Source organism: Nansenia antarctica (assembly GCF_963989245.1).
Source record: "Nansenia antarctica genome assembly, chromosome: 3".
Lineage (NCBI taxonomy): Eukaryota > Metazoa > Chordata > Actinopteri > Argentiniformes > Microstomatidae > Nansenia > Nansenia antarctica.
In genome coordinates this window covers 59,955,110-59,981,267 of record NC_137688.1, presented here as the reverse complement: position 1 = coordinate 59,981,267, position 26,158 = coordinate 59,955,110, and the positions used below count along the sequence as shown (strand labels likewise).

Genomic DNA, 26,158 nt, shown 5'->3' with positions numbered 1-26,158 from the left:
AACTCACAGACTGAATACTTCCCTGACTGCTCTAGAAATGTAAGACAACAGAATCATCAGAGGTTATGTGTCGTGTGCCATGTGGCATGATTTCCTCAATGGTTGATGTGACACAGCACCCAGGCTGCAATTTGAAGCAGACGTTGGATTTGGGATGGATTATGGTGCTGATGGTCAATTTGTCTTTTGCAATGCATTACAATTTGCATGACTACTTTGCGTAGCCTATATTGCAGATGTAGGCTATCAGTCATACTCGTTGCATAACAGTTACGACTCAGTTAGCTTCACAAGTTTTCAAATGTGCAAAGAGGAAGAAGAACTGCTTCCTTCTGCAAACCGAGACAAATACAAGAGATGAACAAATGCAATACGTTTTTAAAACTGAATGCATTTAATAATACCAGAAATACAGTGGAGTGGTCGTCGTTAATGACTAGTGTAGGAACTTACACACATTGGGCCTGTGATATTCTATCCATAGCGCAATGCTGACATCTAGCGGTAGAAGTGAAACACGTAAATCCAACAACATTTCTAGGCCTACCCATTGACAGGTTTACTGTTTTTACCTGGACGAGAATCATATTCTTTCAATTTAATCCCGGGGCAATTGAGTCAATTGAGTTCATACATACTGCATTACTGTCACATAACATCTATAGGCGTCTCAAGAAAACTAGTGAGCCTACTATCTTATTGTGTGCGTGCGTGTGCGTGCGTGCGTGTGTGTGTGTGCGCGCGCGTGCGTGTGCGTGTGTCATTGTGTCTGGGTGCGTGCGTGCGTGTTTGTGTGTGTGTGACATTTTGTGTGTGGGTGCGTCGTGCGTGCGTGTGAACTCCTCCTACCTTCTTGAGGGAGTGACACATGCTTCGCTGTCAGTTGTCTCGACTTGCCTTAAATAATCGGTTGTGGCAGCGCCCTTTGTAAAGTACTCGAGACGAGGCTTGTGTACGCGCCTTATTGTGTCCCCTGGGTCAATCATCATCACACAATGACAGACAAAGGACTGACCGATGACGCCGCGACCGCAGCGTGCAAAGACGGGGACCCTATCACCCAGGTGAGTAGGCTCTCACGCCACTGTGCGTGTTGAACTTTAACAACTTTTTTTCAGGTCTTTACCAAACCTGTTTAGCGTGTGGAGCAGAGTGTGAGCACACCTAGAGCACAACACGGCCTCATTCATTAAAAAAATAATATATATATATATATATATATATGTAATTATTTACTGGCTTTACATGTCCCTTTATTGACTGGCTGTAGAGCGTTCTTCTTGAGCTGTGAGCTGGATACAAGTTGAGAGGACAGCTATAGGGTCAACACATATTTTGCAAGTGGCAACTCGCATCATATTTGCCCCCCCCCCCCTCTCTCCCCTTTCCCTTCCTTCAGGACTACATGATGCAACAAACCATGCTGAGGGTTAAAGACCCAGTTAAGTCTCTAGACTTCTACACCCGCATTATGGGCATGACGTGAGTCCCAGACGTACCATATCAAGCCTCCCCTGTAATGTTTATTATTACCCTCGATAGAACCAGAAAGATAAGCTAGTGTTGTCATTGTCTCTTTCCACAGCCACTGTCTTATGAATCTACTTATATAATCCCTGTGCTTTCTACAAATGTACATGCGGTGTGCGGCTGTGTGGTTTATAGGTAACAATCCATTTCAGTTCCATACCTTGTGTAGAGAAGATTGGCTTGTTTAGGTCTCCTGGGTGCTTTTGAGGGACTTTTCTGTTAATTTCTGTGTCGTATATCTCTCCTTGCATCTCCAGTTATTTCATTTCATGATTGCTATTTGCCTCAGATTGCTACAGAAAATAGACTTCCCATCCATGCGCTTCACACTCTACTTCCTGGGGTATGAGGACAAGAAGGAGATCCCTGAGGACATCAAGGAGAGGACAGCGTGGACTTTCTCTCGACGAGCCACCATTGAGCTTACACAGTAGGCTACACTTTAAACTTCAGTGCACACCTCTTAGTAAGACAACTGAAGCACCCTGTATAGATCATAGTAGCCTCTATAAACTATGTATGTATATTCAGAGAATTATTTCAAATTCCCCTCTCACTCCTCTCCTCCATAAGCAACTGGGGCGCAGAGTCCGATGACAGCCTATCCCATCACAATGGAAACTCTGAACCACGGGGCTTTGGTGAGAAAATATTCCTTTTTGTATAGCCTATAATGATATGAACTGTATAAAGTATGTTTTATTATGTTACCATTCAGTCCATTTCTACTGTAAGATTCTCACAGTATGAATGTCTGTTTGGCTATCAGGCCACATCGGCATTGCTGTACCTGATGTATATGCAGCCTGCAAATTATTTGAAGAACAAGGAGTAACATTTGTGAAGAAAGCAGATGATGGTATGTTTTATCATTTATTATTTATTGTACCAGGCATTCTGTGTTTGGGATCAGGTATACTTTTTTTCTATTCATTTATAATCAGTACTCAAGTTGTAAAAGAAAATCATGGGGGATGGTGGATTTGATCATATGGGGACAATGTTAGCATCCCCACAGCGTCAGTGACTTCGGTGTCAGTGACTTGGTAAAAATGTCATTGCATGTGTGCGTGCCCCCTCGCCCACAGTATTTTACTCAATATGCGCAAAACTAAATGTTGAAATGGCAGTAATACCACGTTCATTGATAAAATGACATAAGGGATGGAAAGGGGGGGATGGCAGTTTTAGAAGGGGGATGATTTTGACCATTTTTATTTCAGGGGGGATGCCATCCCCCCTCAACCCCCAGTGCTGATTATAATGCTGATCACCTATAATGCTGATATATTCTTCTCTCTCACAGGTAAAATGAAGGGATTGGCCTTCATACAGGATCCTGATGGATACTGGATTGAGATTTTGAGCCCCAACAACATGTTCTCCATAACCTCTCCATAAAGTCTGGAAGATCCAGACTGACAGACATAACTTGTGTCAGGATATTGAAACAATATGTTGAGAGGATATGAAAGGAATCTGAAAAAGTCAGGATTCAAATGCAGTATCTGTTTACAAGCAGGCAGATTCCCTTTATAGTACTATGGACATCGCAAACAATTGATGAGAGTGAGACAAACTTAAAATGAAGAAGACAGACTACTTGAATATACACTCACTGACCACTTTATTAGGAACACTATACTAATACTGGGTAGGGCCTCCCTTTGCTCTAAAAACAGCCCCATTCTTTGTGGCATTGATTCCATAATATGTTGGAAACATTCCTTTAATATTCTGGTCCATGATGACATGATTGCATCACACAATCCCTGCAGGTTGTTCAGGTGCACTTTCAAGCTGTGAATCTCGTTCTACCACATCCCAAAGGTGTTCTGTTGGATTCAGATCTGGTGTTTGGGAAGTTCACTGAAGAACACTGAACTTATTGTCATGTTCATGAAACCAGTTTGAGACCACTTTTGCTTTGTGACATGGTTCATTATCATGCTAGAAGTAGCCATTAGAAGACAGGTACATTGTGGCCATGAAGGGATGCACATGGCCAGCAACAATACTCAAATAGGCTGTGGCATTCAAGTGAAGATTGGTTGGTATTAACGGGCCTAAAGTGTGCCAAGAAAACATTCCCCCACACCATTACACCCCGTCCACCAGCTTGCACTGTTGACAGGTGTACAGGTGTTCCTAATAAAGTGTTCAGTGAGTCACTCAAAAAAAAAAAAGTGTTCAGGGTCACTCAAATCAGCACTGTGTTAAATGGTTTACATTTTATTTACAATAAACAGAGATGTGGATCATCCTCACCCAATTTGTGTGTATCTTTCATTCATCTAGTATCTATTGAAATGTGCGGAAAACTGCGTCTCCTGAAGACGCCCGCTTTTCCCCTTTACTGTGTCCCCTAAAACTTCTATTGCCCTCCTTGTACTGTTTTTCCAGTGTCTATATAAAATACAAAAAATGTCTAGGTTTAGAAGAAGGTGATAGAAGAAGGTTTTTCCTTCTATCACAGAGACTGCCAATGGCCCCGGGCCGGAGCTGGATTACTCTTCCTGCTACGACTGGTGGATTGATGATTCACTTGCTTAGTCAAATGTATTGATTGTAAGTCGCTTTGGAATAAGGCGTCTGCTAAATGCCAAAAATGTCATGTTAAATGTAAATGTATACTCAAACGTGGCCACTTCCATTACAGACATATAGGCATATAGCTTACTATTTCAGTGTTGCCAACTCCCCATTTCATGACTCATGACATACCTACTAATATGTGCAGGTAGTTTCACTCATGTACATTACAATAACTGCGTCTTGGCTATATTGCTTACACATAGACTAATCAAATATTGGGTCAATGGAAACCTGTCTTGTGTCGCCCTGGCCCTAACTGCTATGTATTATTCTATACACGAGGGGGCGCTGTTTTTTCCTCTATTGCGCTTCCCTAACCAACAACATCCAGGTTGTGACCTTATGTTCCTAGCTTGCTTGTGTTGTTATGTGATGGCGGAACTATTGAGGTCCAGTGGAATTTGACAGCAAGTGTTTTCGCCGAGCCTGACAGATGTTGGGGGTAAGGATTGGGGGGAAAGGGACATCGCGGTCAAGAAGAGAAGTCATCAAAGAAAAGGGAGGAAAGGGGATACGCTTATTGTGCTATTGGGATAAAGGCCAATGCGATGCGACGTCGCACGACAACGTTCTACGATCAATTCGCACCCCTATGCACTTCTCCAATATACAACTGGGCACATTGTGCTTACATGCTTGATTGATTATTATTATGTAATATAGGTGTCTTGTAATCCCATATGAGACGGGCCGTGTAGCTATGTGGCATGACACGCCTTCCCACGTTGTATACATTAACGGTGACACAATGGTTCAATAAATTAGCCTACTTGGTTAACTTGTGACATACATCGCCTGTTTTAAGACATACATTTTTCGTTGGTTAGTTGTCAGGCTAGCTCGCTGTCAAAGTTGATTCGGGTTGACTGTCATGGTCCCGTGTACAAGCAATGTCATGCAAAAGTAGTGTGTGATGTTAACTTATCATGCAGCGAGCCTTCTACCTGTCAAGTTGATGATGCTAACTATTTACACACAATTTGGACCCCCACGATTAACTAGCCTGTTAATCGGTCTCTGTTCCTTTCCTGTCAGATGTGATCGTGGCGCCCCTCCCTCCATAATGAGTAACAGTCACCCCTTGCGTCCACTGGCCTCCGTGTCAGAGATCGACCACATCCACCTGCTGTCAGAGCAGCTGGGGGCTTTGGTTCCAGGTGAAGAATACAGTGATGTCACCTTCATTGTGGAGGAGAAACGCTATCCAGCGCATAGGGTCATCCTGGCAGCACGGTGTCATTACTTCAGGTATTCTGTTAGTATCTCTTTTTTTGTTTGATTTGACAGGCAGCCTCCTTGCAATTCAATTTGAACTGACTGCCTGCCTTTCACATAGACAATAAGCTTTGGAACAGGGTCTGAAGGTGGACCGAAACTTGACACCTCTTGTCTGACAGCTTCTCCCACTTGTTCCCCATGTATTCTACAGAGCTCTGCTGTATGGTGGAATGAAGGAGTCTCAGCCACAGACGGAGGTGTGCCTGGAGGAGACACGGGCAGAAGCCTTCTCCATGCTGCTCCACTACCTCTACACTGGCAGGGCCAGCCTCAGCTCAGCCCGTGAAGAGGTGCTGCTGGACTTCCTGGGTCTGGCACATCGCTACGGCCTCCAGCCACTAGAGGACTCCACCTCTGAGTTCCTGCGCACTATCCTGCACACTCACAACGTGTGCCTGGTCTTTGACGTGGCCAGCCTGTACTCTCTGAGCACGCTGAGTGCAGCCTGCTGCTCCTATATGGACCGGCATGCACCAGACGTCCTGGCCTCTGACGGCTTCCTGACACTGTCCAAGGTAAGCGGGAGAGAGGCGTCATAGAAAGGAGGACTGAATTCAGTTGAAGAAGAGTAGTGTCTTCATTGTTTATTCCAGGGTTCCCGCGCAGGTCTTATAAAGCCTTTAAGTCAAAAATCCAGCAAACCAAATTTTAAGGCCTAAAAATGTCTCAAATGTCTGTTATTCGGTCAAAACATTAGGTGCTAGGTCTTAAAAATTAGATCCTGCAAGGAAATCAGTCCGACCACATCTATTTACACGGAAATTAATCATGCTGGAACCAAAAAAATGCCAATTCGCTTCCTTGTTTGTCTGTATGGCAGTGAAATCCCTAATTTCATCACCTCAAGGATGACAAAAAGCTATCATATGGTGTCGCGAATAGGTCAAAAATTATATTCAAAGAGGTCTAAAAAAAGGTCTAAAAAGGTCTTGAATTTGACTTGTTCAAACTTGTAGGAACCCTGACAAAGGAGGACTGAATTAAATTGAAGAAGAGTAGTGTCTTCATTGTTTATTCTCTTCTTCCCTGTACCCTCTCTCTCGGTAGACTGCCCTTCTGTCCATGATACAGAGAGACTCGTTTGCAGCAAGAGAAAAGGAGATCTTCCTGGCACTGTGCCGCTGGAGTCGACAAAACGGGGAGGGGACAGCTACACAGGAAGTGATGGCAGCAGTACGCCTGCCACTCATGAGCCTGACTGAAATGCTGAACGTGGTGCGTCCCTCAGGACTGCTCAGCCCAGACGACCTGCTAGACGCCATCAAGACCCGCTCTGAGAGCCGTGACATGGACCTCAACTACCGTGGCATGCTCAGTGAGTCTCATGTGGGTCACATGACTCTGACCTACAGAAGCAGCACGTTCATGACCTGTTCTAATCCCCAACACCCTCATGATGGCTTTATTAGTCAATGTGAATGAGTAAGGATGACATTTGGGCTATATGTTTCTGTGGTGTGTCTGGCTTGCTTTGTGCGTGATATGCAATGCATAATGTGTTTCAGTCCCGGAGGAGAACATTGCCACCATGAAGTACGGGGCCCAAGTGGTGAAGGGAGAACTGAAGTCTGCATTGTTGGACGGAGACACGCGGAATTACGACTTAGACCACGGCTTCTCCAGACACCCCATTGAGGAGGACGGGCGAGCTGGCATCCAGGTCAAACTGGGCCAGCCCTCCATCATCAACCACATCCGCCTTCTGTTGTGGGACAGGGACAGCCGGTGAGAGAACGGTTCTCTCTCTCTCTTTAGATGAGAGCTTAATTATGCAGCATTGTTGTCATTTGTTTCATGTAAATGGCTGCTGTTGAATTCACCTGACTGTCACAGCAGGATTTATTTTTGGCAGCAAACAAGAGGTGTTCTCAGCAGCATCTCCCTTTAAATTGTAATTGAATGGTCAATGCCATAAACATCCTTCTCTTCTGTTTTCAGGTCTTATTCGTATTACCTTGAAGTGTCCATGGATGAGCTTGATTGGGTGCGTGTAGTGGATCATTCCAAGTACCTGTGTCGTTCCTGGCAGAACCTTTACTTTCCGTCACGTGTGTGCAGGTAAAATGTCTCATTATTTAGTTTCAATGATTTGGGCTGGTTTCATTGGCCCAATTCGATTTTTTTTCGTTCTACAGCAGTGGATGTGATTGTGTGTCAGTGTTAATTTTGGCAGGCTTTTTAGTCACTTAGTCTTTGGTGTTTAGATGAAGATGCACGCCAGTTCTAGTCACACCAAGTCAGCTGGAACTGGACTGGAACTAAGAAAAATGGAGGTGACTTGGTGTGACTAGAACTGGTGTGCATCTTCATCTAAACACCAAAGACTAAGTGACTAAAAAGCCTGCCAAAATTAACACTGTTGTGTGTGTATTCCAGGTATGTGCGCATTGTGGGGACACACAATACTGTCAACAAGGTCTTCCACCTAGTGGCTTTCGAGTGCATGTTCACAAACCGCTCCTTCACCCTTGAAAAGGGTCTTCTTGGTAAGGCATGAGTAGGGTCAACAATTTAGATAATTACTTTATTGTCATTCTTGGGGGATTTTGCAGCATTGTGTATAGACCTTCAATGCATTACAGACAGAACATAGATGATGGCATACCACATGGATCCCTTCAATGTGAAGTTCCCACTCCACTCATCCTCTCTCTCTCTCCATCACTCTTTTGCCTCTTTTCTTCCCTCCCTTCTTCCACATCTGCAGTGCCCAAGGAGAATGTGGCTACCATAGCAGCCTGTTCCAGTGTCATTGAGGGTGTGAGTCGTAGCAGAGATGCTCTGCTCAATGGGGACACCCAGAACTACGACTGGGACTCCGGCTACACCTGTCACCAGCTGGGCTCTGGGGCCATCGTCATCCAGCTGGCACAGCCCTACACCATAGGCTCCTTAAGGTGTGTGTGTGTGTCCGCGCTGGTCTAAAAGTCTAAAATCTAGTCCTTAAAGTCTAAAATCCAGCAATCCAATTCACAAGGCCTAAAATGGTATCACGTGTCAGTTATTAGGTCTAAAAAATGAGGTGCTAGGTCAAAAAAATTAGATTAGCTTGTCCTGCAAGGAAATCAGTCCGACCACATCTATTTACGTGGAAATTAATCAAGCTGGAACCAAATAAATGCCAATTCGCTGCCCCCGGGAGAAATTATTGGCGAACGAAGCTACGGCAGGATGACAAAAAGCTATCATATGGTGTCGCGAATAGGTCTAAAATTCTATTCAAAGAGGTCTAAAAAAGGTCTTAAAAGGTACCTTGAAACTTGTAGGAACCCTGTGTGTGGGTGTGTGTGTTTGTCTTGTGGATGGGGGTGTGTGTGTGTGTGCACATGGTTATTTGTATATTGAATACTGTGTTTCAGCTCAGCTAACATGATATGTCTGTTTGTAACTGCTTTTATCTGGATAGACTACTCCTTTGGGACTGCGATGAGCGTTCCTACAGTTACTACATTGAGCTCTCCAGCAATCAGCAGCAGTGGACTATGGTAGTGGACCGCACGAAGGTGGCATGTCGGTAAGGTTCCATGTCTGTCCCCCTACCAGATTCTTTTAATTCATCATAATTGGCCTATCCACAAATGTCACACAATGCCATTAGTTCTATGCACGATCTGCTTGATCCCTATAACATAGATATACCCTAACCTCATTGACACCAGGCTTTCCTAGTTCTGAAACTCTAAATATTTATGTTTAAGGGTCCTAGTGATTTGAAAATGAGCATGAGCATGAGTAGCAAGCAACATTGAGAGGGCAGATGTGGCATAATGAACCATAGCATTCTGAAAACATTACATTTGTTATAGAATAATATTTTTTTTTAATAGTGTTGCACCATTTTTCTAACGCAATATATAATTTACCAGCCTTATGTCTTAAAATGAATTTGTCGCACAAGAGCAAAACTACCAAATAGCCGACTAAACACAGTCAGCCCTAGTGAAAACCTATTTGAATTGAGTGACCCCTCGCGACGCGCATAGCATCAAGCAACCATTCTACAGACATATGGGAGGAGGGTTCTTAAGGGCTCTGCACACAGCGTGCGATTTCTGTTGCGCGTCAACGTTCCATTTTGAAGTTTGAATGGAAGTCTATGAGAACATCGCATTTACCCACACACGGCCCCGATTTTAATCGCACGGCGAACATTCGATTCCATTCATTTTGAATGGGACAAAGCAGTGCGACAAAACTCGCACGCCGTGTGCTTTGTCCCATTCAAAATGAATGGAATCGAATGTTCGCCGTGCGATTAAAATCGGGGCCGTGTGTGGGTAAATGCGATGTTCTCATAGACTTCCATTCAAACTTCAAAATGGAACGTTGATGCGCAACAGAAATCGCACGCTGTGTGCAGAGCCCTTTAGAATGTTACATCCAATGAAATTGCGAGCACATTCTCCCACATTCTCCCGTCCAGTTCAATCCAATCCAAGCCAGATCGGTTAATCTAAAATTCTCCAGACCTCTAAAGGAGCTATGAGAACAACGTAAATTGGCTATGCAAGCTATGCACCCCAACCTGCCCTTCTATTTCTCCTCAATACTGTAGCTATAATTCTCTTGTCTTGTCTTTCCCTGCAGGTCTTGGCAGACACTCAAATTTGACATGCAGCCTGCCTCCTTTATCCGTATCGTGGGAACTCACAACACTGCAAATGAGGTCAGAGGATTGCACATTGGTCATTGAATCTGTCATTTACACTATTGTATTTCTATTCTCTCCTCACCCATTTTTTCCCCCTCTTTCCTTCTAGGTGTTCCACTGTGTCCACTTTGAGTGTCCAGCCCAGTTGGACACAGAGGTGAAAGAGGGCAGTCCTAGACAGGAATCTCCTGAGTCTAGCTCCACTTCTCAACAACCTAGACCACCTCGCCCCTCTCGCACCCACAGCCTGCTCCCCTCCCAGTCCTCTCAGCCTTCCTCACCCTCCTCTTCCTCACAACCCCATCATTGAGAGGAACACTCCCATCTCTAGGACAGTCTGACGGTGGTGAGAGAGAAAAGGAAAACCCAAGACACCATTTTGCGCAGACATTGTCACCCAGGACGCACTGCAAAATGCTGCTACGCAATTGATTAAACATTTTATAACAAAGATAGTCCTGTATTGCAATGATGAACATATTAACAGAGAATCTTACATTCATTTCAGCTTTGTAGGGCTCTAGCTGGTCTGAATGATAACATGAAGGAAAAAAAACGAGGACGAGTAAATTGGTCCATACATTTTCTGTGAAGATACCAGCCCATGTTTGCTGGCAGTGTAAGGCTACTCAATTGGCACTCCTCAAAGCCTAGATGGGCCCAGGTGCTATCCAGCCAGTGGAGGTGCAATCAGTACTGCTCGTCCAAAGATTACCCTGTGAATTGTAGCAATGACGTCGGCAATAACGTATTGTTTGTTTTCTTCAGAGTTCGAACGTGAACAATCCCTGTGAAAATTGGAACATGTTTTTAAAAATGTTACTATTTCTCTTTGTAGGTTTTTATTTTATTTATTTATTTACTTTATTTTATTCCTACTATGGCATACAGTTGTTTATTTGCACTTAGAATAGCCATGTTCTTCTGTTAAAGCCTTTTATTTGCCAACTTTTCTTAACTCACTCCTAAAGCAAACATTGGGCTGAAAGACAAAATGTAAGGTATTGATTTGCTATGGCTGAGCACTTGAATGTCTTTGTTGAAATTGTTTGGAAAATGATTAGCACTTTGTGAAAATAAGAGTGGTGGGTGGAATGGACCAAATTATGCACTGGAATTGAAAACACTTCAGAATATTTATGGTATATTTGGAGAGTCTTAACTACGAGCAGCTGATATTTGGCACTTTATTTTCCCCATATTAACTGTAAGAAACGTGTAGCTACGATAAAGTCTAGAAGCACAGGAAAACTGTATTCCTAGGAAATGTCTCGTCGTGTCTGTGTATGAATTCTTTCATGATTTCATGATTTTGTCATGTTATTTCCAGATATTGCAATCTTACAGGCTTGTCTTGCCTTTGAGAATGTTGGTTTCGTTACTTCATTATCAATTGCTGCTTTCTGCTTACTGCTCAGTATGTGTGATCTGATTTGTTGTTTCAGGGTTGTTTTTGAATACTTAAGCTCTCACTACTTTCCTATTGTCTCATCCTCTGTGCTGTATCCCTTAGTTTATTTCCATTAATCTCTTGCTGTTTTAAAAGCTTTCCTATTTGATTGATCGAACCTTGAGATACCAGTCACTTATCTAATTCAGCATGAAACAGAATGAGGGCTGAACGTTGATGTAGATAACATTAAGCAGAGAACGACCTTAATCTTGCTCTTTTCTATTTCCTTTCCTGAATCATTTTTGAATGCATTTGTTTGTTGTGTTTCTGTAGTGTGGTGGTAATCATTGTCATTACTGTTCTGGTAGTAATCACAACTGGTTACCTTTATCTGTTTCCTATATCACTGCCATTACCATTGAGTGACATTGACTTTCAAAATAGGTATCTTTGTAACTGTTGGTTCTTTGATATTCAACATAAAGGTTTGAACAAGTCTCAGTCACTAATAATGGTAATTTACTCAGTAAGTCAAGTCAGGGTGTTTGCACTTCAAAAGGTGAGTATCAAAGGGCTTGTTCAGGATGGTCTCTGCTGATGGCAAATTACAAAGGGGTTTGACATGTTCATTATGTAGGCAGTGGGGTTGCATGGCATTTAACAGAAGACACGATGTGTCATGTTGCAACTCCAGCAGTACATCATCAGCAACACTTTCAAGACCAAATGTTTTTAACATTGCTGATTGGCTGGTTTTGAATGCATCCTTGTTCATCCTTTATACCTTACTGGCCTGCAAGTAAGCTATTAAAAATGTGGGGCAATAGACTTACAGCTTGTGTGTCATGTTTTTAAATTATATTTTCAAAGTACATTTTCGGATGTCTCTGATGTGGGAGGTGTCAAGGGAGGTGGTTACCACAACACTAGTTTCCAAGTACTGAAACATTTATTTTTAAAAGTGATATTAATTACTAACAGAGACCAACTCCTGGCATCCACATAGTGGTCCTTCTGCCTGACAATCCATGTTTTGGTTTGCTCTAACCCAAGCATGGAGGTTAACCCAAATTAATTCTCTGCTCTGTGGCCTAAACTGTTGTCTCACGAATCGAAAGAACTGTCGGTAGAATTGTTTTAAATAAATAACCCATATTTTGAAGACATCTCTCAGGTACTATTACAATGTTAGTTCTAAGAGGCTCAGCGCGCAGCTTCCTGACCTGCTTGCCTAACGCCTGGAGCCCCACAGGCGAGATACATTGTGTGGTCCCATATCAAATTGAGGGACGCAGCAGTGCCTGTGAGTGAAAGATAAAGAGAGCTAACATTTTACCGTGTCGAATTAACAATAGTGTCATTATGACAATTATTTGTGGGTGAGATGATGTCCTATTGTCGTTGATCTTTTATGTTACAGGTTGGACAAAGCGCAGTTCGACACCTATCTGGCTTTAGTCGCAGCGAGAGCTCCAGCTGACGGCTCCGAGTCCCGTGAGGACACTTTGGATGATCAATCAGAACCGAACGGAGTTGTTTAGGGGTCCGGATCCTTGTGGCCGCTCGTGTCGGCAAAGCTAATCTAAGCTCTATGTTCAGATGACCGAGGACTATTTATAGAAGCGGATATTTTAAACTTTGAGTTGACTGAAGATCCTTTAACGACAAGGCCCGGTCTCATCCCCAGCCTCGCGTACCCGTTATCATTGTATTGAAGTCATGGGGGACACTGGTAGTGAACGCAGCAAACCTCCCAGTTTACCTGCTCGATGTCCCTGTGGATTTTGGGGGTAAGTCATGGCACACTTTCTTTTGTCAAGGACTTCTTGTGAGGATATAGATAGGAATTAAATGTAGCATGAATCCATTGTTGTTTTGTTGTGCAGGCCGAGTGGGGGTTGGGAATAAGTATATGCTAGAAAACGGTCATACTTGAGGGACGAGGGACTTTGATATTTATTCTTCTAAAACCTGAATTCGTGAATGTCATCGTGTCAATCAAGCGTCAAATGTTGTTATATAAAGACAGAATTCGGCAGTAGGCTATACGGCTGCAGTTCTGGGGATGACAGATGTCATATTCAGGATAGAATCTGATATCATCGCTCCAGGTTTCCAGACAGTATATGGAACTATATTGGATACTTTGTATCAAACTGACACTTAACTGTCATTTCAACGATATCAGTTATTGTGTATCATCAAGTTGTTGCATTTACAGATTCACACTGCCTTTCTTTTCTTTCGCAAATCATGTATGTTGTGATTTACATACAGGAAATGCTTCTTGTTTTTGCCCCCAAAAATCACGAGATATCTTTATTCTTCCTGTAAGATCGGGATCAATATTACGAAAGGGATTAGTTGTGGATCGATAGACTTGGAATTTTTTTTATTTGAACTGTTCTTCCTGCTAGGACAAGCTATATTATGTCCTCAAAATACGATCTTGGGGTGTGTTGCTTGTGAGCAAACCAGAGAATGTACTTTCATACTTGTTAGTGTCGGGTGATTGACACAATATAGGCAGTATGTTTATAGTCACTGCGCACCTGGTTTAATGAGCACCTGGTTTAAGGCGTCTCAAGCCTCAACTGTCTGCTTCCGGTAGCCCTTCCATGTGTGTTAAAGCTAGCTGGCTGTGTTCGAAATGGCATACTAGCATACTGCATACTAGGATACTCAATGAGTATATGCTGCATACTGCATACTAGGATACTCAATGAGTATATGCTGCATACTGCATGATACTAAATTCATAATAAGTATGCCAATATCAGCCGACCGTATGCATACTGCATTCTTCCCAGAATGCATTTCGCACCAGCCGGTCCTGGAGCAGGGATCATTTTAAATCGACCATGTTAAGCCTCCATTGGGTAAAAGCTGTAATTGTAGCTCTAAAAGTGTTAACATGTCATTTTATGAAGTTGTAATATGTTTTCAGGCAAGAAATTAACCATATATTCCCAAAATGCATCCATGGGGCAGCACCATGAGGCTGAACTGAGTGTGGGGGGGAGGGTCAGGTGCCAGGAGCTGCTGATGGAGTCCACTTTACTCTGAAAAAAGTCCAGGAACTCAGAGCAGAGGTTAGAGGCACCTGCAGGTTGGGAGATGTCAGGGGGGCGGAGGAGGCGGTTGAGGAGCCGATGATGAGAGTAGAATAGTACTGCACCTTGGCCTGGGAGAGGGCTTCACGGTAGGACTTCACATGGTCTTCATAGGCCAGAAGATTGACGGTGAGGCCAGTCCTTTTGTGAAGCCTCTCCAGCCAGCGTCCAGCGGCCTTCATGGAACGAAGTTCGCTGGTGAACCAGGGGGCAGGGCGGGAGAAGGAGACAGTCCAGGTTTTGAGAGGGGCGAGAGTGTCCAGGCTGATGGAGAGGACCGCGTCATAGTGGGCTACTAGACCGTCCAATTCATAACAAACCTGTCCCACAGTCCGCCATTGCAGTTTCACGAGCCTGAAGAGACGTGCTCTCAGACTGTAAACAACAGCTGTATGACGAGTTTGTATGAAGCAGTTTGACGAGACTGAAGAGACGCGCAATGCATTTGGGGGATTTAGTACCCCAGTAGTGTCCAGTCATGGCATACTCAAATATTCTGCAAAATCTAGTATACATACTAGATTTCTCGTATACTCAAATTTCGCATACTGTACTGAACGCTCTCGCATACTCAAATCTACGTCATATCTAGTATGAGTAGTATGCAATTTCGAACACAGCCGCTGTTTCTGGATAGGTGTAATTAATGCCATATAGAAAATGGGTCCCAACTGCTGTAAGGTCATGGTTGTGTGACTAAAATATATCCCAGGTCAATTGGAACACTGCATTGGTCACATTCCCTCCTGCGGGCACAATGGCCTGAATACCCAATGGAGTTCCAGCCTCTCCCGTATTGACAGGGCTCACAGCTGAACAGACGTCCCAGCGTTGTGCATTATACCCCACTATTAAAGTGAATGTCCAAGAGAGGTCCAGAATGAGAACAACTCTGGAAACATGATGCCATTGAGAGGAGGATTCAAAGGAAAGTCAGAGAAAATGTGCATGTGTGGTGGGAGGAGATTTATGGGGGAGGGTTGTGGAGTTGGGGGTTGAGCAGGTCTTTCTGGCTATGGAATAGTTGTGGTTGTTTGCATGTGGGGAAGGGATTGATGTTCTCTGACATGTATGTCTTGTTATCACAAGTGATAGGATAAAGTTAATTTGAATGGTGAGAGACCCACAGCTCTGTTTTGCTCTCTAAATCAGACAGTAGGCTAATGATAGTAATGTATACTTGCTGTATAGCCTTCATAAATGTAAGCAATACAGTCCACAAATGACCTCTTTTTATTTTTTTCATCCATTTACATTAACTTCTTTAAGTAGGCCGAACCCTCAGATATTGCAAAACACTCCACTGTTGTTTGAGAAAGAGGTGGTTGTCCTAGAAGTCAAAGCTGTTGGATTGGCTACAGCACATTTGCTTAGCCTCCCCCGATTACCTTGTTGGCCAGTGAGCGATAAGATCAAAAGGCTACAATGTGTGTGCCTGACTGCCTGTTACTCATTTCTTGCAGTAAAATATCTACTTTAGTGCTCCCTTATGTTCCTTCTTCCAACTGTTTGCACCCCCCTCCCCCAGCCTTTTGTTTGTTTTCACCCCTCTCTGCCATGACTTTCTGTCATCCGGCCATCCGCTTGTTTTCACCCACTCTCTGTAGCCTTGGCAACCTCATAGGTCTGACCATAGATATACAGCAAAAAAAAAAAAGGGTCAGGACGGAACCTCCAGAGAGGAGTTGAAAAGCAGTCAAATTGGCCCATTTTAGAAAATTAGGAATGCTTGATAGCATTGGGTGAACTTTGTTTTGGTGGGCAGTGGGCACAAAAGCCAAGGTCCTATTTATTTGCAATTATGGCCGTTTTTTCCTCTGTCACTGTCTTGACTAATTCTCTCTTTTGCTCCCCAGGTCAAGTAAAACCATGAACCTCTGCTCTAAATGTTTTGCTGGTAAGTCGAGTCATCTTGCAGCCAACCCATTAAACTCCTGTATGTGTGGACAATGGATGTCTGTTGTTTGATAGATCTGTGTGTACCTGAGACACCATGTGGGAGTGGTGTACTACAGTACAGATGGCCTGCCATGTGATGTCTCTATTGCACAGAAATGCATTTGTCTTACTGATTAGATCTACATTCATGAATATTTCTTGCTCTTATGTTTCTGCAAAAAAAATGATACGCTTGTAGAGATTTGTTTTTTGGCCATGTATTTCATGCATTTCTGTATAGTGAGATTTGGCTCTGGTGGTTGCTTTGGTGGTATATTAGAGTTGAAATTGAGATTCTGACTGAAGTGTTGTGACTGGCTTCTGTAGTCTTTTTGGGAGAATTTAAAAAGTATGAGCTTGAACACTGTTGGTGTCCATGGAAACCAGTGAGAAAGGCAAAGAGAGCTCCGAGACTAGCTTCACAGACAGCAGCGTTGCTTAGAATAGATTCAATACACAAGAGCACAGAGAGTGAGCAGAAGTGGGTTCTGTGGAGGATTAGGAAATGGCCCAACTGCTGCTTTATGAGCTCATTGTGTCCTCAGTGTGGGGGAAGTGGATGGAGTAGACAGACATGCTACAAGGAGGTCATTGTGGAAGTGTCATTCTGAGGTGTTAGCCTCCACACAGGCCAGCCCATCTGTTTAAGGTGTGTGTGTGTGTGTGTGTGTGTGTGTGTGTGTGTGTGTGTGTGTGTGTGTGTGTGTGTGTGTGTGTGTGTGTAATAAGGCTGACTCCCCCTGCACCAATCCTGCTAAGACCTCTATTGCATCTCTCTCTCTCAGATATTCAGAAGAAACCACCAGATGAGGACTGTGCCCCAAACCCCAGCTCAAGCACTGGGAGTAGCCAATCGGTCGTCTTCAGTAGCGAGACCAGTAGTAGCAGCAGCCATAGTAGCCAATCCCTGTCATCACCACCACCCACTAGCTCGGAGCAGCCCTCATCTGAAGACCCTGTCCCTACATTTCCCACCACACAGGAAGGTAAGATGAAGGTGTCCACCATCTCTGTTTTAGGTGCTGCCAGTTTCTGAACGAGTTATTACCATAGTTGAGATCTGTAACACATCAAGCCGGAACTGAACCGTATAGCGGGAACACTCATTTGGTTGTATGCTTATCAAATTCTGCCCTATAATGAGGAGAGGGTGTATGTTTTACTTACTCCATATCCACATTACACACTGTACACTTTACGTCTGTGTTGGCAGAAGGCTCTGTGGTTAAACTGTAATCCTCCCACTGTAGTTCTGGATCTGATATGGTGACAGCCTGCTGCTGCTATTTCTGCCTTAGGAGTGGTGCTGTGGCTCACTCCACTGGCGCTGGCAACACTCAGAGCCTGGCCCAGATAAGGAATCATTGTGGGGCATCATGATCACACTGACCATCTGTCAAGACCTTCTTCTTCTCTGAGACTAAGACTGTCAGTTAAAACCTGTTATAGTAATTGTTGTGTTGCATTTGATGTTTCTCAACCCTAAATCTGAACTGTTATTACCTTTTACGTACTCTAAAGATTTCTCTCTCTCTTTACCGCCCCGCGCAGAAGTATCGTGCACAGAAACAGCCCAAGGCACACTCTGCACACCCACAAAACGTCCCTGCGACCCAGGTATAACCTGCTCTTCGTTCCTAAACAGTGTCTATATTTCTGTGCGATACATCCCATGTTGGACTCTGTATAACCTTGGTTCTTCTCAGCTTCAGGGTCGGAGAGTGAGGCATCACCAGAGAAACGGGCACGGAGGGAGGAGGAGGAAGAGGAAGGAGGGAGCGAAGAGCCTCGCGGAGGGCCCAAGCAGAAAAAACGCAGGCGTTGCTATCGCTGCCAAACCAAACTGGAGCTGGTACAGCAAGAACTGGGCTCCTGCCGCTGCGGTCAGTACCATGGCAGGAAACAGTCTAAACTCTGCCCTTGAATTGTATGCGTCCTCTCAACGGATTTTGCAATATTTTGACATTCTCTCTCTCTGTCGTTCTCCCTATCTCTCTCTCACTTTCTTCCCCCCTCCCATTTCTTTTGTCCCTCTCTCTCTCTTGTTCTCCCTGTCGCTCTCTCTCTCACTTTCTCCCCCCCACCTCCCATTTCTTTTGTCTCCCAGGCTATGTATTCTGCATGCTGCACCGTCTACCTGAGCAGCATGACTGCCTGTTTGACCACCTGGGTCGGGGGCGCGAAGAGGCCGTTCTCAAGATGGTGAAGCTGGACCGCAAGGTGGGCCGCTCATGCCAACGCATTGGAGAAGAGTGCTCCTGAGCGCCCACCCATCCACACAGAGAGGAGGCACTTAGAGAGAGAGAGAGAGAGAGAGAGAGAGAGAGAGAGAGAGAGAGAGAGAGTGGGGAGGGGAGGGGTGGTGGTGAAAGGGAGGAAGCATGGTTGCAATAGCCTGCACTTACCCCACAATTCTGGATCTGAGGGTGACACACTCCTGTAAAGTGTCCTGGGCAAAGCCCCATGGCAATCTGTGGAGCCACACTCAGTATCGCATGTTCACACAGCCTTAACTCGCTAGTCTTCAGAATGGACTCTTTAAAGACGGATCAGTCATTTGATCACACAACCCATAGTTCTTCATGACCCTTTTCACTCCCTGACCTCTCACTGCTCCAATACTTAATACAACTGAGCGATCTCTCTTTACTGGCTCCTTGGTCGTCAGCAGGTGTCCAGTTCACGGTCATGTGGGGATGGAACATGGCCTTCTCCCTTGACCACTCCTCAGGTTGTTAGAGGGTGGGATATCAACCGTATCTCCTGCCTCCTTTTCTCCCCCCCTCCTCCTCACCCAATCAACTCAATGGTTTGACTCCTGCATGGCATTGGATTGAATTTGTGTGTGTCTGTGTTGAGTAAGGACATTGTCCTCTGCTTCAGTTCTTGTGTGGCCATGTTTGTTCCTAAGAGACTCTCGTCAACACAGTTTGACCACTGGAGCACAAACCCTTGTATGACATTGCAGCCATCCCTGCCTGTGCTCAGCTGGATCAGAGACTGAACAAATGGACTAGAGTCACACAGAAGCAGAACTCCTCTCTGCCTGCTCTTTTGAATGAGTGCTCCTGTTGCCCTTCTTTCTGTTATGTGATATCCTGCTCTCTCCCACTGCCTCTCTTAACACACCGACACAACCTGAATCCCTGGACTTTCAGTACAAATTAATATCTTCCTCCATATCTCTTCCTCCTCCTACCACTAATCACACTACTCGACTGTGCTGATCCTAATGTCCACCTCGTTCACTCCCTCTCTCCTCTGCTTTCTCTCACCGGCCCCCTTCTCATGTGAGGAGGAGTCAGGGAGCGATGTTTAAGGTGGTAAGGAGAACACTGATGTTGTGGCTGATTTAATTTTGATATTTTGACATTTGTTCTGAGTGCTAATGACATGGAAGAAATGAATATCTTTCTGTATCTTAAGACACATTTATTTAACCATATATTGTTTTGATTTACTTACACACTAGCATAGAGCTGCATATTTAGTTAAATGTATAAGAAAAAGAACATTGTTTTATTTTCTCCTTTTATTTGATTAAGTTCCACATTTTGCTGAGGAAGAATAAACTGGATTAGACAATGTGTGGTCTGTGTATGCTGTTCCTGACTGACATTGAATTGTTAGTTCCGACTAAGTAATTTGATTGGACGAGGCATTCCATGAGTGCCGATATACAGTATAACAGCCCTGGGACTTAACTATATGTATCACTCCACCGCACAGATGTTCTACTAAATTACCGTTAATTAGACTACATGTTTGTGTTCAGGTTACTAGGCAACAGTCCTATTCCTATTATTTCCTCCCAGAAAAGAAGGAAACTTGTGAGCAGTACATCAACTAGTGTTCATCTGAAGTGTAAACCTTAACTTACAGAGAATTCGACATAAAGCTAATGTCAAATAGTTGCACCATGTCCGATATCCTAAGTTTGGTTCACTTCACCACCATTGTAAACATCAACCCACGGTTTAATGGTTTGAGGTGGAGATTGCACGATCTAATCCCTCTCCCATGTTAAGAAGAGTCAATACAATGGTAATGGTTATTCACGTTATATATTATTATTAATCAACAGAAGAGAAGATGAACTTGGTTTTTAAAGAAAGACAAACAGTACTGAAAGGATTTCATAATCAGGAATGACAATAGGTAACTTACAACCGCAATAGTAAAAAAAAAAAAAAAAGCCCATTGTGTTCATCATTTTCACAATTCTGTTAGGTTGATAATATGTCCTGTCTGTCCTGTAGGTCATGGCTGTATAGGGAATTGAAAGTGGAAAAGCCTCAGCATAGTAACTGGATAGGCCATTCCTCGAGTTTTAATGCTCATAGACAAGACTAGAGACACCTGAAAGCAATATGTCAGATGCTACACTGGCAGCTGATTGGGGGGGATGGTGGAACCATCACTATGTATTACACTTATCCAGTCCATGTCTGTTAACACTATGGGGTAGAGGCCAAGGGCCAAAATGTTACCAGGCCACTGACAGAAAGGACATAGGAAGACACACTTTAACTAGCACACATATTGTACATAATACCAAGAGGATCAAGATGAGGGAGGCAATAACTACTGAGTTGACATCACTTAATAATGCTTTTTTTTCCCATTCTAATATTCCATTAGGTATTTATTCTTATCAGATGATCATCTTAACTAAGTAAAAACTTAAATAACAAATTAAAGATATTCTGGCGTCTTAACAGTTTTGACCAGCAGTTTTTTTCTGGAGAACCACCCAAGCACTCTCATGCAACTGAGGATTTTTATCTTAGAGGGCTGACACTGACATATAAGGCATGGGCATCTGTCCATGCACCCCCACTCACAGCTCAGGGTCGATGAGAAGGTACTCCTCACCAAAAACCCACTTTTCCAACAGCCAAAGTCTGACATCTACGTGATACAGATTCCAAGGCATGTACATATTTTAATTATGTGCCAATGGCATATACCCTGTGAGCATTTGTTTTGCATGTTGGTGGATGACTGACTAAAATGCTGTGCTCATCTATCTCAATACAATTCAACACAACTGTTGCTGGTGAAAAGCTGATGTAGAGGATGTTTGCCAATGGGGAGAGAGCAGTGTAGTGGACACTGAGGATTGTAATAGAACTTTGGGGAGAGGAGGGGGGGGCTCAGGAGTTATCTGAGGGAACATGCTCCTCAAAGCCCTCGCTCTCTCTCACTAGCGCCCTCTCTAGGATGACGCGACCCTCCTTGTAGCGCTGGCTATCCTCTGTGGCAAACTCGTAGATCCAGCCCAGCTTGCTGTTGCAGTTCTTGCAGCTGACATCTCGTACCATGTGTCTTCCTGTCAGCATAACTCGGTCCTGCACCTCACTGTATTGCAAATTGACCACCTGTGGGTAGCAAACACACATGAAAGCCCATGAAAACCTAACAAACAAGTCAACTGTGGATGTGTGCCCGCCAGTATCTTAACTCACTTTAAGATACTGTGTGTATCCCTTTGAACAGTGGGGAATAACGCAGTGCAGTATGAGAGTGGTATGGCATCATGTGACAGTTTATTTTGTGGTATGGTATCATCACTAGCAGAACAGTTATGTATATGTTACGGTACATGTGGGAAAACTAGGGTTAGGGTTAGGTGCTAGGGTGCTACGGGTAGGGTTAGGGTTAGACATGCCAGCATGTACCAAGTCGACGTAGCACCTAACCCTAACCCTAGTTTTCCCGCATGTACCGTATTCCCACATGTACCGTAACATATATATCCAGTTGGTGCAGTAACCGTGGAGTGGGTTTACCTTGTTGAAGAGGAAGGCTCGGCCTGTGGCGCCGGTGAAGCGCGTAGAGATGAGCTCTGAGCGGTTGGTCAGTATGGTGTCACAGTTGGCGCAGGAGAACAGGCGGGTCCCACCGATGTGGTCCAGGAAGATCCGCCCCATCGTGCCGCCGTAAGTAGCAGACTGACCTTCAGAGGGGAAACAAGTCCCATTCGGCACTCACTTAACAGATACACAGCTCAGCAGTTTGAACAGAGGAGAGCAGGGAGGGGGAATCTAATGGCTTGGGTGAAAGACAGGGAAACTGACAAGCACATTAGATATTCACAGAAGTGTGATGTAGGCCTATTCCCCAGTCAGAGATTGTGATGAATTAAGATCGCGTATCCTTCAACTTTAGCAATTTAACTGCATGTCTCTCGCAGTCACATCCACTTTTATTGGTAGATTGGCTCATCCGCCAGCTGTGTGGTTTACCAGAAGAACATTAAGCCTGAAAGGCAAGGCTGGGACCGTGGCAGGGGTCCCCTGGACAAGAGGCAGGTACTGTATGTTTGAGCAGATGTGCTGAGAGCAGGAATCCACAGGCTCTCAATGAGAAAGAAGCAGCCCATATTAAGCTGTCTGTGTTACAACTAGACAATGACTATGTTGTGTTACTTGTGTATAGGGTCTATTCAACATTGCTGCCATATGAACCAGTGTGGGAGGGTGTCAACACAGGTGTGTAGCTAGCCACCTTTTAGACGACAGAACTGACAAGTGTCTCTAGATAGGTTTCTCAACTGTTATGGGCCTATGAGGTTGACTTAATCACCCCCGGGGTAAATAATGATGCATAGAAACAAGTAAGTTTTAGTCGAGATTCTGACTGCGTCAGAGCAGGCAGTTACACAAGGGGCACATCCACAACAGAACTGCGTAGGCTATATTATGTTTTCAATGTAGCCATTTAACTGTGCTAGGAGAGTTGTGTGCTTGCTTAGGAGTTCTTTCGATAAAAAAATATCGACACTCGAGCTTATTCTTGCTTGACAGTTCGCGAGTTCCAACTTTTCTCACCGTGTAAATGTCGATTTTAGAGTTCAGTTGACACGCCTTTTGATCAACTCAGTTTGGTAAGCTGATGACTATTCTTTGTCAATTTTAGCATCCACTTTTTGTTCTCTTTTTCCTGGTCCTCTCGTCGTCGACTCCGTTGGTGTTGCGTTTGCTTTGTTGTTGTCACGTCAGCTGTTCTGTTCTCCAGCCTGTATCAACATCCGGTCCGGTGGCGTTTGCCCCGCCCCCATGAAGGTAGGGAAGGTTTGAACACAAGGGGACAGCAAAGGACTCCAAGGTATGTTTACAACAAATGTTATATACTGTGTCTATTGTTACAGAGAGGGTCGGCTATAGAGTTACACTTCTAGTTACACTAGAATGTTTTTCTTCACATAAAAAATTACATTATTGTTCCCAGACAGCTAATATGTCTCCAACATATGAGATTGAAACCTGAAGAACCCCATTATCAAGCTTGAGCAAATTCATGTCACATTGAAGTGTGATGGTAGAGGCTCCAGCAATCCTGGATCAGTAGCCTTGGAGGCAGGTAAATATCAGACAGATTCACCCGACATATTCTCTGCACAAGGTGTTCTGAAAACTAACTAGAGATAAGCAGGCAATGCAGAGAAAGATAAAGCACGTTGTGCCTCAAAAGCCAATGCCATGTAATGTTGTAAGAAGATAACAGCCTATTGTGCAAAGACAATCTCTGTTGTTATCAGATTTCATATTTAAATATTAATATTGATCAGACCACTTTTACTCTGACTGGGGATAATTGGCAATTAGGACAAACCTCACTGAATTCAGACCACTGCAGAAATAATGTGAGCTTTATTGACCCACCTAACCCTAACCCTAACCCTTTATTGACCCACCTGTAAGATAGGCTACACAATACAGTTAAGTGCACAGTTATGTGTGAGAATATCCGAAAACTCAAGTCAAGAGCTTTTCAGACTCCAAACGTGTTCCAAGAGCTGACAAGACACTAGTCTAAATCCCATGCCATATTTGTTTATATTATAATGTATCTGAACATATGCTCCAGTCATAGATGAGTAGAAAGACAGGCCCCATTTTATTTTGTCATTTTCTCAATAAGGCTGACCAACTTTGATTCTGGAGTGAACTATTACCATTTCTTCAACTCACATGCAAACCTATGGTTGCACATAGTGGCAAACATACATTGTACAACAAAATAAACAGAATGTCACATGAGGGGGGTAATGGGATGAATAAAGTCCTATCCTATAATTGTATTGGATACATGACAATTAACATTTAATTTGTCATTGACTTGATCTGGTTGCTGATTGTACAGTCCAGTCGATTAGCAGTAATTCAATTACGTAGTACAATACAATGGTTGGTCTATTTTCGAGACAGTATCATGTCTTTTTAACACTCTTTTTTTTAGATCAATGAGGTTTTCTTACCCCTTGCCCCTTGCCTCACCTTCCCATTTGGCAGTCCCTCACCTCTCTAATCAGAAACTGATAATGAAGATACATTATCAAGATGTTGCATGTGGAACGTTAGGTTACTTGATGATAGCCTGATCACTATCCATACCACTTTCATCATGTTCACCCATTCATATCACAAACCTCCTAATACATCAGGAAAGAGGTTTGTGTACCATTCCCTCTTGTAAATGTGTACTTTAATTTAATTTTGAAAACAGATTACCTACCTAGTAGATGCTTCCAATTGAAATGAGTAAACACTACTGTGTTTCCACAATTGATTGATGATGGGGTAGTGGTGGCATCTGGGATAGTGAGTTGGGCAGGCTGGAAACCACACCAGTGTGCCCTTGAGTAAGGCACTTAGCCCTAAGTTACTCCAGGGAGACTGTCTCTGTAATCTGTAAGTCGCTTTGGATAAAACTGTCCTTGCAGTAGGGAATCAAGGACAAGGTCAAGGACATGTGACTCAGACTGAATGTCAATCAGTCTGATGACGTATGTTTGCGGTTTGAAGATGTTTATGATGAAAGGTTGTGTAGTTAATAAACATGAAAGATTATCGCTCAGCTTCATCCATTATCTCCCTTCTGACACAAAATGACAGATACAGTTAGGGCTTTTATTGAAATACCAGCTGAAAGCAAGTCATTCTGACTAGAAGATTATGTAGCCTTATTGTGAGGTTTATGCAATCATTTTTTTTAATGCTCCTTATACAGTATGATGATGTTTTACATTATAATTTATATGAGATCTTTACATCATTGATTGAGAGTCAGTCTAAGCATCGGAGTACCATCACCTTTAACTTGTTAGCCATTACACCCTTCAACAAGAGTTCAACCCCTCCCACTATGCATATGCATAATGTCCATGGTTAACCAAGCAGGTATATCTGTGAATCATACCAAACAGAAGGTATAAGAGGGCAGGACAGTGGGCATGTACCACAGAGCTACCAGAAAGACAGAAGGAACACATCCATCAGGTTAAACAGGTGGACATGAGGATTATCTATGACACAAGCAGACGAGGGATGCTTCCACTAATGGTTATAACCCTACTGGGACTGACAACACCAGGTGTTTATGCACTTTTCATATACAATTCTAAAGATTAAAGTTGATGAACTGGAAAAACTGGACAACTATGAGTTGTCAAAGTGGACAGCTATGACGTAAAGGAGAACTTTGCAAGTAGATTTTTGCAGTGGTTTTCTGATTGGATTCCTGTGTTATTTTTTGTTTTTTGTGTATCAATAATTGTTTATGTTTTGTGACTGATTGGTCATGTAAAAATAATCGATGGATGTTCCTTTACGGTTTACGTAACGTTTAAATTGCGTTATAAAAAACAATTCAGGA

The 26,158-nt window shown here is 43.6% G+C and overlaps 4 protein-coding genes across 4 annotated transcripts; 3 read left to right on the top strand and 1 right to left on the bottom strand.

Annotated features, from left to right (window-relative positions):
* Positions 1 to 995: 995 nt before the first annotated feature.
* LOC308153567 (lactoylglutathione lyase-like) lies at positions 996 to 2,931 on the top strand (the record flags this gene model as incomplete). Its single annotated transcript, XM_080526745.1, has 6 exons — positions 996 to 1,064; positions 1,400 to 1,482; positions 1,820 to 1,960; positions 2,104 to 2,171; positions 2,300 to 2,389; positions 2,837 to 2,931. The coding sequence occupies 6 exons, from the start codon at positions 996 to 998 to the stop codon at positions 2,929 to 2,931; spliced, it is 546 nt and encodes a 181-aa protein (XP_080382871.1).
* A 1,583-nt stretch (positions 2,932 to 4,514) lies between these two features.
* Positions 4,515 to 10,687, top strand: LOC308153649 (BTB/POZ domain-containing protein 9-like). The gene is made up of 11 exons (XM_080526842.1): positions 4,515 to 4,567; positions 5,161 to 5,373; positions 5,555 to 5,918; positions 6,451 to 6,718; positions 6,909 to 7,128; positions 7,342 to 7,461; positions 7,780 to 7,889; positions 8,111 to 8,300; positions 8,810 to 8,917; positions 9,991 to 10,069; positions 10,164 to 10,687. Exons 2-11 carry the CDS (start codon positions 5,189 to 5,191, stop codon positions 10,362 to 10,364), a joined length of 1,845 nt encoding a protein of 614 aa, XP_080382968.1. The 5' UTR covers positions 4,515 to 4,567; positions 5,161 to 5,188; the 3' UTR covers positions 10,365 to 10,687.
* Positions 10,688 to 12,690: 2,003 nt separating this feature from the next.
* LOC308152813 (AN1-type zinc finger protein 3-like) lies at positions 12,691 to 20,056 on the top strand. The gene is made up of 7 exons (XM_080525882.1): positions 12,691 to 12,750; positions 12,868 to 13,237; positions 16,417 to 16,457; positions 17,284 to 17,484; positions 18,050 to 18,115; positions 18,205 to 18,381; positions 18,606 to 20,056. Exons 2-7 carry the CDS (start codon positions 13,167 to 13,169, stop codon positions 18,758 to 18,760), a joined length of 711 nt encoding a protein of 236 aa, XP_080382008.1. The 5' UTR covers positions 12,691 to 12,750; positions 12,868 to 13,166; the 3' UTR covers positions 18,761 to 20,056.
* A 645-nt stretch (positions 20,057 to 20,701) lies between these two features.
* On the bottom strand, positions 20,702 to 23,473 carry LOC308154623 (protein yippee-like 5). Its single transcript, XM_080527790.1, has 3 exons — positions 23,332 to 23,473; positions 22,291 to 22,457; positions 20,702 to 21,879 (listed from the first exon to the last, which is right to left on the bottom strand). Exons 2-3 carry the CDS (start codon positions 22,429 to 22,431, stop codon positions 21,655 to 21,657), a joined length of 366 nt encoding a protein of 121 aa, XP_080383916.1. The 5' UTR covers positions 22,432 to 22,457; positions 23,332 to 23,473; the 3' UTR covers positions 20,702 to 21,654.
* Positions 23,474 to 26,158: the final 2,685 nt, after the last annotated feature.

Coding starts and splice junctions, on each gene's coding strand:
- LOC308154623 (XM_080527790.1), bottom strand. CDS start 22,431: ATGGGGCGGATCTTCCTGGACCACATCGGTGGGACCCGCCTGTTCTCC. Junction 21,880..22,290: donor GAGCCTTCCTCTTCAACAAG/GTAAACCCACTC, acceptor TGCTACCCACAG/GTGGTCAATTTGCAATACAG.
- LOC308152813 (XM_080525882.1), top strand. CDS start 13,167: ATGGGGGACACTGGTAGTGAACGCAGCAAACCTCCCAGTTTACCTGCT. Junction 18,116..18,204: donor AAAACGTCCCTGCGACCCAG/GTATAACCTGCT, acceptor GGTTCTTCTCAG/CTTCAGGGTCGGAGAGTGAG. Junction 18,382..18,605: donor ACTGGGCTCCTGCCGCTGCG/GTCAGTACCATG, acceptor TTTGTCTCCCAG/GCTATGTATTCTGCATGCTG.
- LOC308153649 (XM_080526842.1), top strand. CDS start 5,189: ATGAGTAACAGTCACCCCTTGCGTCCACTGGCCTCCGTGTCAGAGATC. Junction 5,374..5,554: donor GCACGGTGTCATTACTTCAG/GTATTCTGTTAG, acceptor TGTATTCTACAG/AGCTCTGCTGTATGGTGGAA. Junction 7,890..8,110: donor CCTTGAAAAGGGTCTTCTTG/GTAAGGCATGAG, acceptor CCACATCTGCAG/TGCCCAAGGAGAATGTGGCT.